The sequence below is a fragment of the Gracilinanus agilis genome, chromosome 1 (genome assembly GCF_016433145.1).
Source record: "Gracilinanus agilis isolate LMUSP501 chromosome 1, AgileGrace, whole genome shotgun sequence".
Classification (NCBI taxonomy): domain Eukaryota; kingdom Metazoa; phylum Chordata; class Mammalia; order Didelphimorphia; family Didelphidae; genus Gracilinanus; species Gracilinanus agilis.
In genome coordinates, this window is record NC_058130.1 from 21374790 (window position 1) to 21389897 (window position 15108).

At 52.6% G+C, this 15108-nt stretch overlaps 1 protein-coding gene across 1 annotated transcript; it reads left to right on the plus strand.

Moving 5' to 3' along the window:
• Positions 1–7393: 7393 nt before the first annotated feature.
• On the plus strand, positions 7394–10024 carry KCTD6 (potassium channel tetramerization domain containing 6). The gene is made up of 2 exons (XM_044656805.1): positions 7394–7469; positions 8887–10024. The coding sequence occupies exons 1-2, from the start codon at positions 7443–7445 to the stop codon at positions 9571–9573; spliced, it is 714 nt and encodes a 237-aa protein (XP_044512740.1). The 5' UTR covers positions 7394–7442; the 3' UTR covers positions 9574–10024.
• Positions 10025–15108: the final 5084 nt, after the last annotated feature.

Here is a 15108-nt window from a genome sequence, read left to right on the forward strand (position 1 = left end):
AGCTCCCCGAGAGCAGGCTGCCCTTTGGAGGCTTCCTGTATCCCTGGCCCTTAGCCCAGTGCCCAGCACAGAGTGGACACTCAGAAAAGGCCGGCTGACTCCTGCCCCCCTTTCCCAGGGTGAATCTGTTAACCATATAAAGGTAATTCGGTGACTGACTCTCACACCCTCAGTTTGAGTTGGAAAGCCAGTCCCTGGGGCCCAGAGGAGGCTTCGGCTTGTGCTTTTGCCCTGATAATATCACAATTGGGCTCTGGGCGAAAAGGGCTTCCAGGCAACTCACACTATGTTGAATTTTTAAAATTTGTAATTTTTGTAAAGGTTTTTTTAACTTGAAAGAAGGACTCCTGTGGGAGCTCATTCCATAGCACGGAGACAAACATGACATTGTGTTTTTATTTAATATAACATTTTTAAGGTTTTCTTTAACTTGGTAAATAATGCCGAAGACTCAGGAGAGCCCAGCCTCGCTCTTGGGGGCCTCCGCCTTCCCCGGGATGTGGATTGTCTTCCAGACCTGCAGTCCCACCCCCTCAACCCCAGCAGACAGAGCGGGATTGGGGAGTCCAGCGGGCCCTCTGCCTCTCTGGGGAGCGCCTGGGGAGGTGCTGCTGGCGGTCCCCGCAAGAGGCCCCCCTCCCTTTTCGCTCCTTTGGGTCTGTCTGGAGCTGCTGCGAGACAGAATTGACTTATTTTTATTTGGAGAAGCCCCGATGAGTAATTTGATTTGGGTGGGTGGGGAAGAGGGTGACTAAAATGAGGTTTGGGGATTATCTGTGGATTATTACTGCGGGATTGTTTTCCATCATCGGGAATAATGTATCGGCTCTAATTCTTCCGTGAACTTGAGAGCCATTTAAATAATTGCTCGATCGGGAGACCGATAGTCTTAAGGATATCCTGAAACTGTTCATGGGGAAATACTGTGAAGGAGGTCCGTTTCCTATGAAGTACCTTCAGTTCCGCTCATCTAATATTTTCTAGAATCTCATGTTCCAGGCAGCATGTCCTGGTGTGTAAAGAGCCGGCCCCAGAGTCTGGGGGACCTGGGTTCAAGTCCTGCTTCTGACAGGCTGGCCCAGTGACCCTAGATACGTCATTTGCCTCAGGGCTCCAGGGAGCTCCAAGATCAGACATTGCAGAGAAAAGGCCCACCCGGCAGTCCCTTATACCTGAGACGTCCCAGGCCCACCCAGGCCCCACTTTCTTAATGTAAAAAAAAGAAATGTACAAATAAAAAGAAAGACATTTTTCTGTAGAAAATGACAGAAACCATCTGCCTGATCATGGCATAGAGCACAACAACATTCCCTCGTATTCACATTTGCCCGCTGGATGGGGCCCCCTTGACTTCCAAGTCTTTGCCACCCCCCAGAGTAGCTGCAGGTCTTTTCTGCTGTCTTTGATTTTTGAGTCCTGGTAGGGCTGAGCGGGGGGGGGGGGGGGGCAGAGAGGACGAGGAAGCGCAGGCCGCAGGGCATCGATGCACCTCCCTTCGTGGGGCCCTCCAGCACCTGGCATTTCCCGTTCTTGTCCGCTTGATCCCCTTTCTTTCTTTCCTTCTTTCTTTCTTTCCTTCTTTCTTTCTTTCCTTCTTTCTTTCTTTCTTTCCTTCTTTCTTTCTTTCTTTCTTTCTTTCTTTCTTTCTTTCTTTCTTTCTTTCTTTCTACTCTCACCTTCCATCTTGAAGTCAATCCTATGTATTGACTTATAGGTGGAAGAGTGGTAAGGGTGGGCCATGGGGGTCAAGTGACTTGCCCAGGGTCACACTGCTGGGAAGTGTCTGAGGCTGGATTTGAACCTAGGACCTCCCATCTCTAGGCCTGGCTCTCCATCCACTGAGCCACCCAGCTGCCCCCTTGATCCCATTTCTTGACGGGAGATACGAGAGGTCGATGTTCCTAACACTCGGCAGTCTCTTTTCATGGCAGATTCCTGTGCAGAACCATCTGTTTCATGGAATTGAAATCGTCTGCTTCATTGCACTGTTCCGGCCCTAGTTCGAGTCCACCACAGTCGGAAAGCCTTTGGTTTGCTGCCAGGTTTTGTTTTTTTTAATGTTGTGATCTTTTATGTTTAGGTCGAATATCCATTTGGAACTTAGTGTGCTATTTTGTCCAAGATGCTGGCCTAAACTTATTTATTTATTTACTTATTGCCAGGCTGCGTTCTCATTTTGCCAGCAGCTTCTGTTAAACAGAGTCTTTGCCAGGAGTTTTTGCTTGTTCTTGGGGTAAAGTTGAGTTCCTTGTTATTGCACATGGAGCTACTGACCTGGCTCTGCCTCTGACTTTTCTATTCCTAAATCATCACCAAATAGCTTTGATTATTGCTTTATCATTAGTAGGTCATTCTGTTCTTCTTTATAGTCCTTGAAATTCTAGACCTTTTGTTTCTCTAAATGGATTCTGCTCTTGTCTAGCTTATAATGTAACACCTTAGCAGTTTGACATAGCATTAAACCTGCAATTTAATCTAGGTCATAGAATCATTTTATCATTTTAGTATAGCCCAACCACAAACAATGAACCTCCCCTCATTTATTTAAGTTATTCTCTCTTTTTAAAAAATGTTTTGCAGTTTTTATTTTTTATTTTATTTTTATTTTTAATCCTTACCTTCTGTCTTGGAGTCAATACTGTGTATTGGTTCCAAGGCAGAAGAGTGGTAAGGGTGGGCCATGGGGGTCAAGTGACTTGCCCAGGGTCACACAGTCTGAGGCCGGATTTGAACCTAGGATCTCCCGTCTCTAGGCCTGACTCTCAATCCACTGAGCTACCCAGCTGCCCCTACAGTTTTATTTTTATATAAATCTTAAGTGTGTTTTGGTATATTGCCTCCCAGGTCATTTTTTTAATGTTTTCGGATTTCCTTTTCTTTTTATTTTCTCCTGTTTTTTTTTATTACTAATATAACTGCTGATGAATTTTTGGCCCTCATTTGTCTATTGCCACTTTACTATTGATTATCTTTATTTGCAGATTATATGACATTTTCTAAATAAACTATTGGGTTGTCTGTACATAGGGTTAAGTTCACAAATCAAAGTTGGTTTTTTTGTCCCTAAAGAGGAACCTGGGATCAAGCCAGTGGATTAGGAACGTGTGAAGGCAGCATGTAGGAGCCTGAGGATACTGAAGAAGGGATGGACACAGGGGTTCAAGTCTTGGGGTTGAGTTTGCAAGGAAGTACCACCCCTTCCCCAGAGCCTGAGCCCAAGGAGACAGAATGGGGGGTGATGAAGAGCAGTTTTGGGGTTTGGAGGGTGGGTAAGGGGGGGCTCATGGCAGTGGCACAGTCCTCTTTGGGTCCTGGCACAGTTGCAGAGAGGACGTGAGGAGAAGAGAAGGCTTAGATTCCTCCGTGCAGAGCGCAGGATGGAGGCGGCTGGGCAGGGATCCAGGAGTCCCCGCCACGGCGAGGCCCGCGTCCACTTAGCGGAGAGTCAGCGCAGCGGCTTCACTTAATCTTGCCCTATTCAGCAGGATATGAGTAGGAGAGAAGGAGCTTCCTATGGCTGAAGCTAGGCTTGGAGTCTGCCGAGATAAGACGCGGGATTCGAGGGCTGAGCTGGCCATCAGTGGGGTCAGAATGGTGGAGGGAGGAAGGGAAGGCTGGAGGAAGGGGGAGGAAGGGGAGGACCGGCAAGGGGGAGGAATGGCTGGGCTCGTGCTCATGGAGAGATGGGGGGGATCTCTGTTGTCCCTGTGGGCGACTGAGATGGCACGAAAGAGCAGAGCGAGCGTGTTCGGGAGGCCAGGGGCGGCGGGCAGAGGAATATGGCCCCGAGTTCCTAGTGAAAGGGAGGCGGGGGGAGCCGAAGATGGGCAAGTGACGGCCCCCAGAGCCTGCAGCAGAAGAGGGAGAGAGCGGGCCTCCTCTTCCTCCTCCTGCCCCAGGCCGAGGGGAGTCGTCTGTGGAAAAGCAGGGAAGCGGAAGCCACGTGTGCACGAGCCCCACGTGGTGCAAAGAGGGTCCCATGGAGAGGTGCAGGAGGAAGAGGGGTTTGTAGACCCTAAAGTAGGGAGGGCCGAGGACGGGAGACGGCCCGGAAGGGGCAGGAAGGACAGTGCGAAGTGGGAGTCATGGGGGCAAGTTGGCCAGCGCTACAAGAGCCTCCCCAATGAACAGACCCTCGTCCCAGTCTGCACTGTCAAATGGCCGCACCGGATGTCCGAAGGGAGAGCAGATGGCCCCGTGGCCCTGCCCGGAAATGGCTGTCTTGTGTCTCGAGTTCCTCACCCGTCAGAAGGGGGGTAGACGGCATGCGCCCTCTTGGGTCCTTGTCATAAATGCTTCCAGGCCCACTTTCCAGGCTTGTCCCTGGGTGAGGTGGTCTGGAGGACGAAGCCCGGCCAGAAGACCGTCCTCTCCAACGGCCAGTGGAGGAACGCCGAGGCTCTGCAGAGAGTGGGACAGAGGAGGGACAGAGAGTGCTCTCTGCTGGGGAGGACCCCAGACTCGTGCCAGACCCTGCTGGTCGGAGGGTACTGGGCACCTCCGGTCCCATTTGTTGGCACCAGCTGCCCTGCTTGGCCTGAACTCCATTATCCCCTCAGCCCCGGCACCCCATCCTCGAGGAGGTTGCCTCAGGGTGGCTCTTCAGGCCTCCTTGGCAGCCTCAGTTACTTGGAGGCCAGAGAGCTGGACAAAGCTCTCCTCCGGCCGGCTCCCTTCAGAGGGGCCCAGACTACCCTCTGGCACTGCCCCTGCCCCTGCCCCTGCCCCTTGGGCTTCCTTTGGGTATTGGCTTCCCCCATTAAATCTCTCGAAGGCAGGGACTGTCCGTCCTTCTTGTGGTTGTAGCTCTGGCATTTAGCCTGGCACCCGGCACCTCGTTGGCACTTTGTGTGTAACCTCGTGGGGGTTGGGGCTTTTGTTTGTCTTTTCAGCTATAAAACAGGGTACGATAGTAGCCTCCCCCGAAGAGTTATGAGACTCCAAGGAGGGAATGTCTAAAGGGAAAAGCCAAAACCGCCTTTAATGGAGGAAGCTGCCCAATGTGTGACTCCCCTTGGCCCTGGGGGAGGTGGGGGTCCCCTGGGGGTCCTTCTGAAGTCTCTCCCGGGGCCAGTCCTTGAATCCCTGGAAATGCAGGACCCCCCCCCCCCACCATGCTCCCTTTGGGGCCTGGTTCTCAGGATCTCGTGTTTCTTTAGCATGACTTGCGTGTTCAGAAATAAAATGGTCAGATGTGGAGTCCAGAGGCCGGAGGAGGTTTGTCCTTTTGGGGTTCCGAATGCTCACCAGGAAGGAATGAGCTTTCGTCCAGAGCCGATGGGTGAAAGTGGCTCCTGGGGGGCAGATGGACAGACACCTTCCACAAGTGACAGACACACACCCGTGGCAGGGATTCAGGGGAGCCTCGGGGGGCTCCCCAGGAGCTGGACAAATGGGTGCTGTCGCCTGGTTTTCTTTCAGCACCAGCCAGAGCGTGTCTTGTTTGGATTTAGCCCAAACGATGGCTCCCCGGAGCACAGACCTTCTGGGTCAGATGTCGTTTGTCTCCCGCCTCGCTCTCGATTCCACGATCACAGGCTGACGAAGGGGCGGCGGGTCCCTGCCAGGGCCCTGGTTGTCGCTCTCGTAGCCTCTTGGATGAGGGGAGCTGCCGGGAGCCCCTGGCTGTAACTTGGCATCCTGAGAATGGGCAGGGGGTCATGAAGGGCGTAAGGAGGCTAGTGACCGTCCGGCCAAACGGCCCCAAGAAATGCTCCGGCTCCACAGGCGCTGCACAGGCCCCTCGGCCTGGCTCTCTTGGGGCCTCTTCTTCCAGGGTGTGCATCAGGAGGTGGGGGGCAGAGAAGGGCCCAGAGTGCCCACTGAAGGCGGGGAAGGCTTTGGGCCTCCCCCAGGGCATCAGGGCAGGGATGCCCACCTGCCTCATGAGGCGCTCGTGGGGTCACATACATTTATCTAGAACTGCCAGGGAAGCCCAGAGACAAGGCGTTGCTTGTGGAGGCCCCTGAGGACGCCTTTGGGTGACAGGAGGGCGCCCCAATGTGCCAGTAAGCTCGGGGCCCTTTTTGGAGGCTTTGCTTCCCGTCTCCTGGGGGGCCGGCAGTGATGGCAGCTTTTTCTAGGAACACTGGCTGTGTCCGTCCCTCGGGGCCATCAGCTCCGGCACACCGTCCGTAGAAGCCTGCTGACTCGGGCCGCCGTGCTTCGGGCGTTTGGGCCCCTCCTCCCTGGCAGGCCTGGCTGGCAGGAAGCCGTGGGGGTGGGCAAGGGGACAGGATGACCGGACCCTCCCGGTGATGGGGGATCCCAGAGGGGGGAGCTGATGGCGGTCCTGGGCCCGGACGTCGGGGCCAGTTTGTCCGTTTGAGCCCACACTGACCCTCTCGGGAGGCGGCTGCCCAGGGCGCCAGCCACAGAGAACACTTCCCGTCCCACCAGTCCAAGTTCAGCCCATTGTTTGCTTTGAAGAAATCACAAGGTAGAGAAACAGATGTTTTAGGCTCTGGTTCCGGCCCCTGCCGGGCCGTGTACATGTTTTCTCCGTGCCCGAGTGACCTCCGGAGAAAGTCTTTGTGGTTCCGGAGCCCGGGGCCGAGGATGCGGCGGACGCCGCTCCTGTGGAAGGTCAGCGAGCTGCCAGGCTACCCGCAGCTTCCTTTGGAGGCGGACCGTGGAATGCAGGGGACCGAGGGGGACAAGGCCCAGGCCGCCGGCCGGGGATGGCCCAGGAGGCTCTCCTGCCTCTGTCCTGCGCCAGGGAGCTGGCTTAAAAAAAGCCGCTGCAGCATTAAATGCATAGGAAAATATTTTATTTTGGAAACGTCAACATTTGCTTTAATTTCTGAACGTACAGGTTTTAGGACCGAATCCCTTGAAAAGTCGGTCAAGGAGAGAGGCCCAGTTTTTCAGTGTTTTTGTTGTTTTTGCTGTTTATGTGGAGGGGGAGGGCGGATTTATTTCCCTGTTTCCTAAATGACCTTCCTGATCCGAGGCATCTTCGATTCAGGCCAGGGCGAGCCGCACAATCATTTCTTTGTAAATGTTCTAAAAACTGGATTTCCCAGAAAGGTAGACGACAGCATCTGAACTCCCGCTTTTACTTGTAAGCTTTTCCCTCTTTCCTCACGGAACTGATTCTTTTTCTTTGTGAACATGCCACAAATAATCCCAGATTATCAGCATAGATCACCGATAAATGCATCATTCTTCCATCAAAGCAGAATGCAAAGGGCAGTGAGAGTGAATGAGGTTGTTCCCAGAGACGGCGGTCCTTGAGGAAGGATGAGGACGCTGGAAGACCTTGGGCTCGTGGCAGCTCTGAGATAAGGCGCCTGAGCCGGGATGGTTGGCCTTCTGTCAGAGGGGCGCCGAGATTGCTTTTCTGGAAGGCCTTAACGCTCTCTTTTCTCCCTCGGGGGGCCAGGTGAGATCGCAGGACCCTCGGAGAGCTGTGGAAGGGAGCAGCCCCAGCATCGAAGCAGATGGAGAATGGAGACTGGGCCTATATGGTGAGTGAGCCGTGGGCCCGGAGTCTGAATCGGGGGCCGCGACAGTGACTTCCTTGTCGGGGTACTCTAAGGGCAAGCTCGGGCCTTCCCCCTCAGTGCCCGCGGCCCTTGTAAAAGCTAGCTACGGGGTGGACGGTTCACTTTTGGAAATCGTGGTATGACATGTCAAGTTTTGCTTTTAAGACGCTGTTTTCTTCCCAGAGCCCTTCAGGGCCTAGAAGGGAGGCTGGAGAGCGCGTGCGTCATTCCTCGATGCTGCCCTTTGGAGCTGACTTTGACTTGGGCTACCTTCTGGCCAGGCCAGGCCAGGCCGATTTTTGTTTTTCTTCCTCGTTTCTCGCTAAGGCGTGACCTCTCTTAGCGCAGGAGAGTGAGAGCAGCTTCTCCAAAGGAGGGGCCAGATGAAGCCATTCATGCTCCCCAGAGAGGCCGGAGGCAACGGAAGCTTCTTAGGTCCGGCTGCGGGGAGGGGGCGGCCGGAGCACACGAGGCCCATTCAGCCCCTATTCCGATCTTAACCACAACCATTTTTAGGGTGTTTTGTTTTCGCTTTTTGGAAGTAAACAGAGGAAGTAGCAAGAAGGACTTTTTATTCAGTAAAACCATTCCATTGATCTAGGGCAGTTCTTTCCCAGGGACCCTGCCCAAAGCTTAACTCGGCAGCCACCTCCATCATGGAGCAGACGGCAGACGGCCGTGGCCGGACCCACGAGGCCATGCTGGCCCCTTCTCCAGCCTGCGTGTTCCGGGAGGTCACAGATGCAAGTCTGGCGTATTCCACATTGTTGTTTTAGATGTAGAACGTCTTGTTTTAGCCTTTGTGGCTCTGAAAAGGTGGAATCTTTGATTTTTAGCAACTCTAGTTTGAATAGTTTTGTTCCTTAAAGTGAGAACATAATTGTAGTGAATATTGTGTCTTTCTTATTTTGGCATCTCTGGGGCTGCTGCTGGCTCAGGTGAATACAGTGGTGGGCCCGAGTTCAGATTTGGCCTCAGACGCTTTCTTGGGCAAATCACTGAACCTGTTTGCCTCAGTTTCCTCAGTTGTAAAATGTAGAGAATAAAAGCCTCTACCTCTCAGGGTGGTCGTGAAGATCAAATGAGATGCCTGGCACAGAGTAGACCCTCTATAAATAGAACTTCTATTATGATCATCATTTTGTTTTTTGTTGCTTTTAATACAAGTAGACCTTTTAAGCCGGCATTTCACTAGAGTACTGCTGAAACGACCCGGAGCCTGTTTGGGTGATGCCCCCCATTTGGAAGATGGTTTCCTTTGGCTCCTACAAAAATCATCGGGACGTGGAAGCAGGAGTCCGTGCTCGTCCTCGGGCGGTCCCTTCGGCCTCTCGAGCCGCTCTCTGGGGCCGCGCTCGGCTCCGCCGCCCCCCTGAGATGTGCTCTGTTTCCTTTGCAGATGACTGATCCAGTCACGTTAAATGTCGGCGGCCACTTGTACACGACGTCGCTCACCACGCTGACCAGGTACCCCGACTCCATGCTGGGAGCTATGTTTGGGGGCGACTTCCCCACCGCCAGAGACTCTCAGGGCAACTACTTCATCGACCGGGACGGGCCCCTCTTCCGCTACGTGCTCAACTTCTTGCGGACTTCGGAGCTGACGCTGCCTCTGGACTTCAAGGAGTTCGACCTGCTGCGGAAGGAGGCCGACTTCTACCAGATCGAGCCCCTGATCCAGTGCCTCAACGACCCGAAGCCGCTGTATCCCGTGGATACCTTCGAAGAGGTCGTCGAGCTGTCCAGCACGCGGAAGCTGTCCAAGTACTCGAACCCCGTGGCCGTGATCATCACGCAGCTGACCATCACCACCAAGGTGCACCCCCTGCTCGAGGGCATCTCCAACTACTTCACCAAGTGGAACAAGCACATGATGGACACCCGGGACTGCCAGGTGTCCTTCACCTTCGGGCCCTGCGACTATCACCAGGAGGTGTCCCTGCGCGTCCACCTCATGGAGTACATCACCAAGCAGGGCTTCACGATCCGCAACACGCGCGTGCACCACATGAGCGAGCGCGCCAACGAGAACACGGTGGAGCACAACTGGACGTTCTGCCGCCTGGCGCGCAAGACGGACGACTGAGGCCGCGGCCTCGCACAGCCCTATTTATTGGGGGGCGCCTCCCCCGGTCTGCATGTGCCTGGTCAGGGCCTCCAGATACCTTTTTTATAAAAAGAACCCCAAGAATCATCGCGGTCTCGAATCTCCCCGTAACAGAACGTTTTCTCTGACAGCGGCTCCCCCACGTCCCCAGCCAGTCCCACGGTCGATCGTCATAGGAGTCCTGCCTTTCCACTTAGGACCACTGTTTCTTTCTATGCATATAAATCAAGCAACCAAATACCTGTAGCCATGGAAATGTCTGACTAGAAATATTTATATTGGATTTTGAATACAAAATGTCCCCATGGTAGAAATGTTACTTTTTATGCCTGGTGCAATATTATTCCCAAGTGTACTGCCTGCCCGAAAGAAGCTAATAAACGATAAATACAGCCCCCGGCAGTGCCCGCGTCCGTTATTGGGGTGACGGTGCTTTTTTCTTAAGAGAATTCCAGTGTGCCCCGTTTTTGAGGGTTGTCCGTAGAGCTCGGGGCGCCGCCAAAGGAGCAGAAATCTGGAGGCCTGGAATCCTTCTGGATGTCTAGAATGAACGCGGCTGAGTCGTTCCATTTAGGAACTCATCTGCCCCCTCCCCGTCTGTCTTAGAATCAGTGCCAGGCCACCCTGCGAGGAAGGGTCCGAGATCCCACTTGAACTCAGGACCTCCCGCCTCCGGGCCGGCCCTCCAGGCCCCGAGCCACCTCGCTGCTCCTGGACATCCTCCCCAGCTTTCACTAGAAGTGTCCTTGCTGTCCAAGGATTCGCCCTCTGGCCTCCTTCTTTCTGCCCGTGTGCTAAACACTAAAACTAACCTGGACTCCAGCCTTCAGGAGGCTCGAGAGAAAACGATAAATAATCCTGATCTGAGCGCAGACGGCTCGGCCGCAGGGAAAAAAGCGCACTCGTTTCTCTCCCATCATCCTGTTTTATTTATGGGCCTTGGTGGGTTCTGCTCTGGCCGCAGGAAGGATTCGCCCTCTTGCTTGGGAAGAGGCCCTCGAAGCCTCGGGTCCCAGGACAGAGGCCAAGGCCCTCCCCCAGGCCCTCTGGGCCGGCCAAGAGCCGCCCGGGAAAGGCCCTGCCTCAGGCCACTTAGCAGAGACCCCCCCCCCCCCTTAGAAGCGGAGCCTGACCTGGAGGGAAACCTCAGCGCCGGCTGTCCCACCCCCTGGGGGAGCCGTTCCTGGGGCGGGCTGGCTGCTGGGAGAGGCTGGGGAGGGGGGAAGGCGGAGGAGAGCGGCCGACCCCCACCTCTGAGGCATTCTCGGTCCCCTCCCTGTCCATCTCCAACAGATTTTCAGCGGGTGAGTTCGGGGGTCCCATTTAATCCTATAACAGTGACCTGTTTAAATACAATTATTCGATTTGTGTAGGCTGTTTCCTAAGAAAACGGGGCTCAAGACAGACAATCTAGTCGTTTAATGGTGAAAAACTGGCTCAAAAGCCCTGCAGAAAGCAGAGGCTCCTGATGGCCGTCCAAAGGCTTGGGCAGAATCAGTGACCGCCCCGGTTCTATCGGGGGGGTTCCTTTGTGTGGATCAGAAGCCCTCGGTGAGGGCGAGCGGCCTCTCCTCGGACTGCGGACGGCCCCCCCCTGCCAGGCCCCCGGAGAGGGCGAGGGGGCTCCGCTTCCTGAAGGGACCCTCTCACAACTTGGCCCCGTTACTTCTTAAGAAGGGCCTCAGGTACTTCTCGTAGGCAGGATTCCCCTGTGGGGAGAAAGAAAGGAAAATGATCATTTCAGCCAAGATCCACGGCGAAAAGACGCCCAAGAAAGATGCTCAGTTTTTATTTCTTAGAAGAACCTGGGCCGCGCGAGCCTATGGAGAGCCATTTTCTGGGTCCGTGTCACCGGGTGGCCCAGGGCGAGGCGCGGCTCCTCCTGGTGCAGAAGGGCAGAGGGGAGCAGGAGGGAAGGGCCGCCTTCCTGGGCCTCCCCCACGGCTCGGCCTTCCTGCCTCCGGCTCTCTAAATGGAGGGGAAAAGGTGTGCTCTGACCTCCGAGAGTGGACACGTCCACCTCCTCGCCCGAGCGCTTGCTTTTATGGCGGGAAGGGGAACGGCGCCCGCCGAGGGAGGGAGTCCCAGAGAAGCCCAGCCTCTGCCGGGGCCGCTTTCATGCCTTCTCCTCCTTCGTGGGAGAAGCGCTCCCTGTGTTTCACTGGGTCTGACCTGGGCCTCAAATGGATCCGAAGAAGACATTTAAAAAATAAACGGGCACGAAAATCGCTAGTAAGCCTTTTAAAGCCACATTTCCCAATTCGTGCTGAACTAGACTAAGATCCGTGGGTGAGTTCCAGCTGCTTACAAGGTCAGACCCAACGAGCCGAGAGCCTGGGGAAAGGCCGTATTGAAGTGACGGAGGCTGGCTGGATTTTCCTCATAAAAAAATATATATATATATATATATTTTCAGGCTGGCAGACCTGGGAGTAGTGAACCACAGGTAGATTTGGGATCCAGGAGATGAAACGAGAACGGCCTCAAAACGCAACGGGCTGCCTTGGGAAGGGAACTGTGGGCTCCTCGTCCCTGGAGGGGCCCGTCGTAGGGATCCCCCATCCCTAAGGGTCAACCGAAATGGCTTCGGAAGTCTCTTTCAGCGTTAGTGCCGAAGCCTTAAAGAACAAACCTGACCCTCTATACAGACGTAGAATTGTGTTTAGGGGGAGATTTTCTCTCTCTTCCTCCCACCCCAACAAAAAACATGCCGTGTTGTGGCTGCTGGATGAACTTGAACTCCATCCGAATGCCCAGCCTTTCCATCGATAGCTTTAAAAATAGATACACACACGGCATTTTTCTTCCCACGTTAAAATATACTTTATGACAACTCCTTCAGCCGTTTCTGAAAAGTCTGGGGGGTCAGCCAGGTTCAGTTTAAACATTTTACCACAGAAACTTGGGGAACCTCAAAAGTCATTTAAATGGACAAATTCTTCTCATCAGAGACTAGCCCAGGCCATGTATGGTGTGTCCACTTGAGAGTCTGCCATTGCTTCAGGAAATGGGCCACGTGCTCTCTCTGTCTCTCTCTCTCTGTCTCTCTCTTGCGCTCTCTCTCCTCTCCTCTCCTCTCCTCTCTCTCTCCCTCCTCTGTCTCCCTCCCTCCTTCCCTCTCTCCCTCCATCTCCCTCTCCCTCTCTTTTCTCTCTCTCTCCCTCCTCTCTCTCTCCTCTCTCCCTCTCTCCATCTTTCCCCTTCTCTCCCTCCCTCCATTTCCCTCTTTCTCTCCCTCTCTCCTCTCTCTCCCTTCTTCCATCTCCTCCTCTCTCTCCCTCCTCTCTCCCTTCTCTCTCTCTCCTCTCTCCCTCCCTCCATCTCCCTCCCCCTTCTCTCTCCCTCCATCTCCCTCTCTCTCCCTTCTCTCTCCCCTCTCTCTCTCTCTTACTCTCTCTGTTTCTCTCTTGCTCTCTCTCTCTCTCTCTCCCTCCATCTCCCTCTCCCTCTCCCTCCTCTCCTCTCTCCCTCTCCCTCCTCCCTTCCCTCCCTCTCTCTCTCCTCTCTCTCTCCCTCCGTCTTCCTTTCTCTCTCCTTTCTTTCCATATTAGGAGCAATGCTTTGTATTGGCTCTAAGATAGAAGAGTGGGAAGGGCTCGGCAATGGGGGTGAAGTGACTGGCCCAGGGTCACCCAGCTAGGAAGGGAAGCCTGAAGTCAGGCTCTCTATCCACTGAACCACCCAGCTGCCTCCCAGGCTGCGTGTTCTAAAGCCTCACTTGGTAGGTTACGTTGTTCATTCAATAGGGAGGTACCTCATAAATGATAAACTTAAACAAATTCATCCGTGCTGTTTGCCATTTGCATGGAAAGAAGCGTATTTTAAGTGCCATTTTATCAATCTCTTCCCTAGCGATAGAGGATGCTCACACTAGAATGGTATTCTCTACGCTGACATCTTTATGGCATTAATACGGAAATCTGCTTATTAAAGACTCGAGTGCTTTTGGGGTATAAAAACTATAAAAAGCTATCGTTGTTTTCACGATAAGTTGGAGAAGGACCCATTTCCCTTTGCTGCTACCAAACCTGATTTTACCCATAATATTTCAGTGACTTCAGCTATTGAGGAGTGGGTTGATTTTTTTCCCTCTGTTCCACACCAAAGAGGGGGAATACGTATTGCCATTATCTATGTAGAAACCGACTTTTTAAAACCCATTATATATGGTGTGAATTTACTTTTCCGATTAGGCCCACTAGTTTGAGTGGGAATACTTTTATTTCTTTTTTAGGATTTGTCCCATCATATCATGGAACTTTAGAGCTGGCGGGGGCCTTTTTTCCTCCTCTAAAACAAAGAAGATTAAGTGATCTTGGAGCCTAGAGAACGAGTGATTTACCTGAGGTAGTGAGCAGCAGAATCTAGATCTTTGGACTCATAATCACAGGACCGCAATCCACGTTCCCTGACTCAGAAATACAGAACTTCAGAGTCGGAAAGGAGGCCGTTTAGGCTAACCCACAGATGTAAAGGAATCCCCTTGATGATCTCTCTAGGTGTGGGTCCCCTAAGCTTCCACCTCTCTGTGAACACCACCTGGACAACATCCTCTCCCCGTGGTCAGCCCACGGGAAAAGACTTCAGGGAGAGCCTGAATGTCCTCGGCTCCTTTAGCCCATCCTCCTCTACCATGACCTCAAGGTTCTTCATCCTTGTTTTCTTCCTTCTGACACTCCAGATTCTCGTGGATCCTCCTAAAATGTGGCATCTTGTGCTGACTGGAGACGGTGCTCCTGGATACTTTTCTCTTAATGTAGCCCCAAATTACATGAGCTTTCCTGGCTGACATATATATTGTTGACTCATATTTTTTCAGCTGAGCTGCTGTGAAGCTCCCATCTTGTCCTTAAACAGTTGATTTTTTGAATCCAAGTATAATACTTTACATTTATCCCTACTAGATTCCACCGTATATGGCCTAATGTTTTAGCCTGTGAAGATATTTTTTAATCTTGTCATCCTGGGTGTTAGCTCTTCCCAGCTTTGAGTCATTTACAGGTTTTAACAGCATGCTTTTTCTGCTTTTAGCCAGATTGCTAATAAAAATGTTGAAAGCACGGAGTCCAGGATATATCTCTGGAGCCCTTTCCAGGAAATGTCCTTTAAAGCTGACATTGACAGTCTGGCCTTTCAATCAGTTGTGGATCCAATTTTTGTCTAGCCCACTTTCGTCTAGCCCACATCTTTTATCTCTTCTACAAGAATGGCATCAGAAATTTTATTACATGTTTTGCTAAAATCTAGGCAAACTATCTGTGTAGCATTCTTCTGTTTGGCTAATCTAATATCTCTGTCAAAAAAAGGAAATGAAGCTAGTCTGGCACGACCTGTTCTTGATGAAATCAGGCTGGTTCTTTAGAATCATGATTTCCTTTTCTGGACAATCTCTTACCATCTTTTAAAAATTCGGTTTCTTACACAAGACTCTTTCCTACTCTCATTTGTACATTGAAATGTTTGTAATGATGAAAAGAAAATTAAATTAAAAAATGTATTTTAGAAATTTTCCAG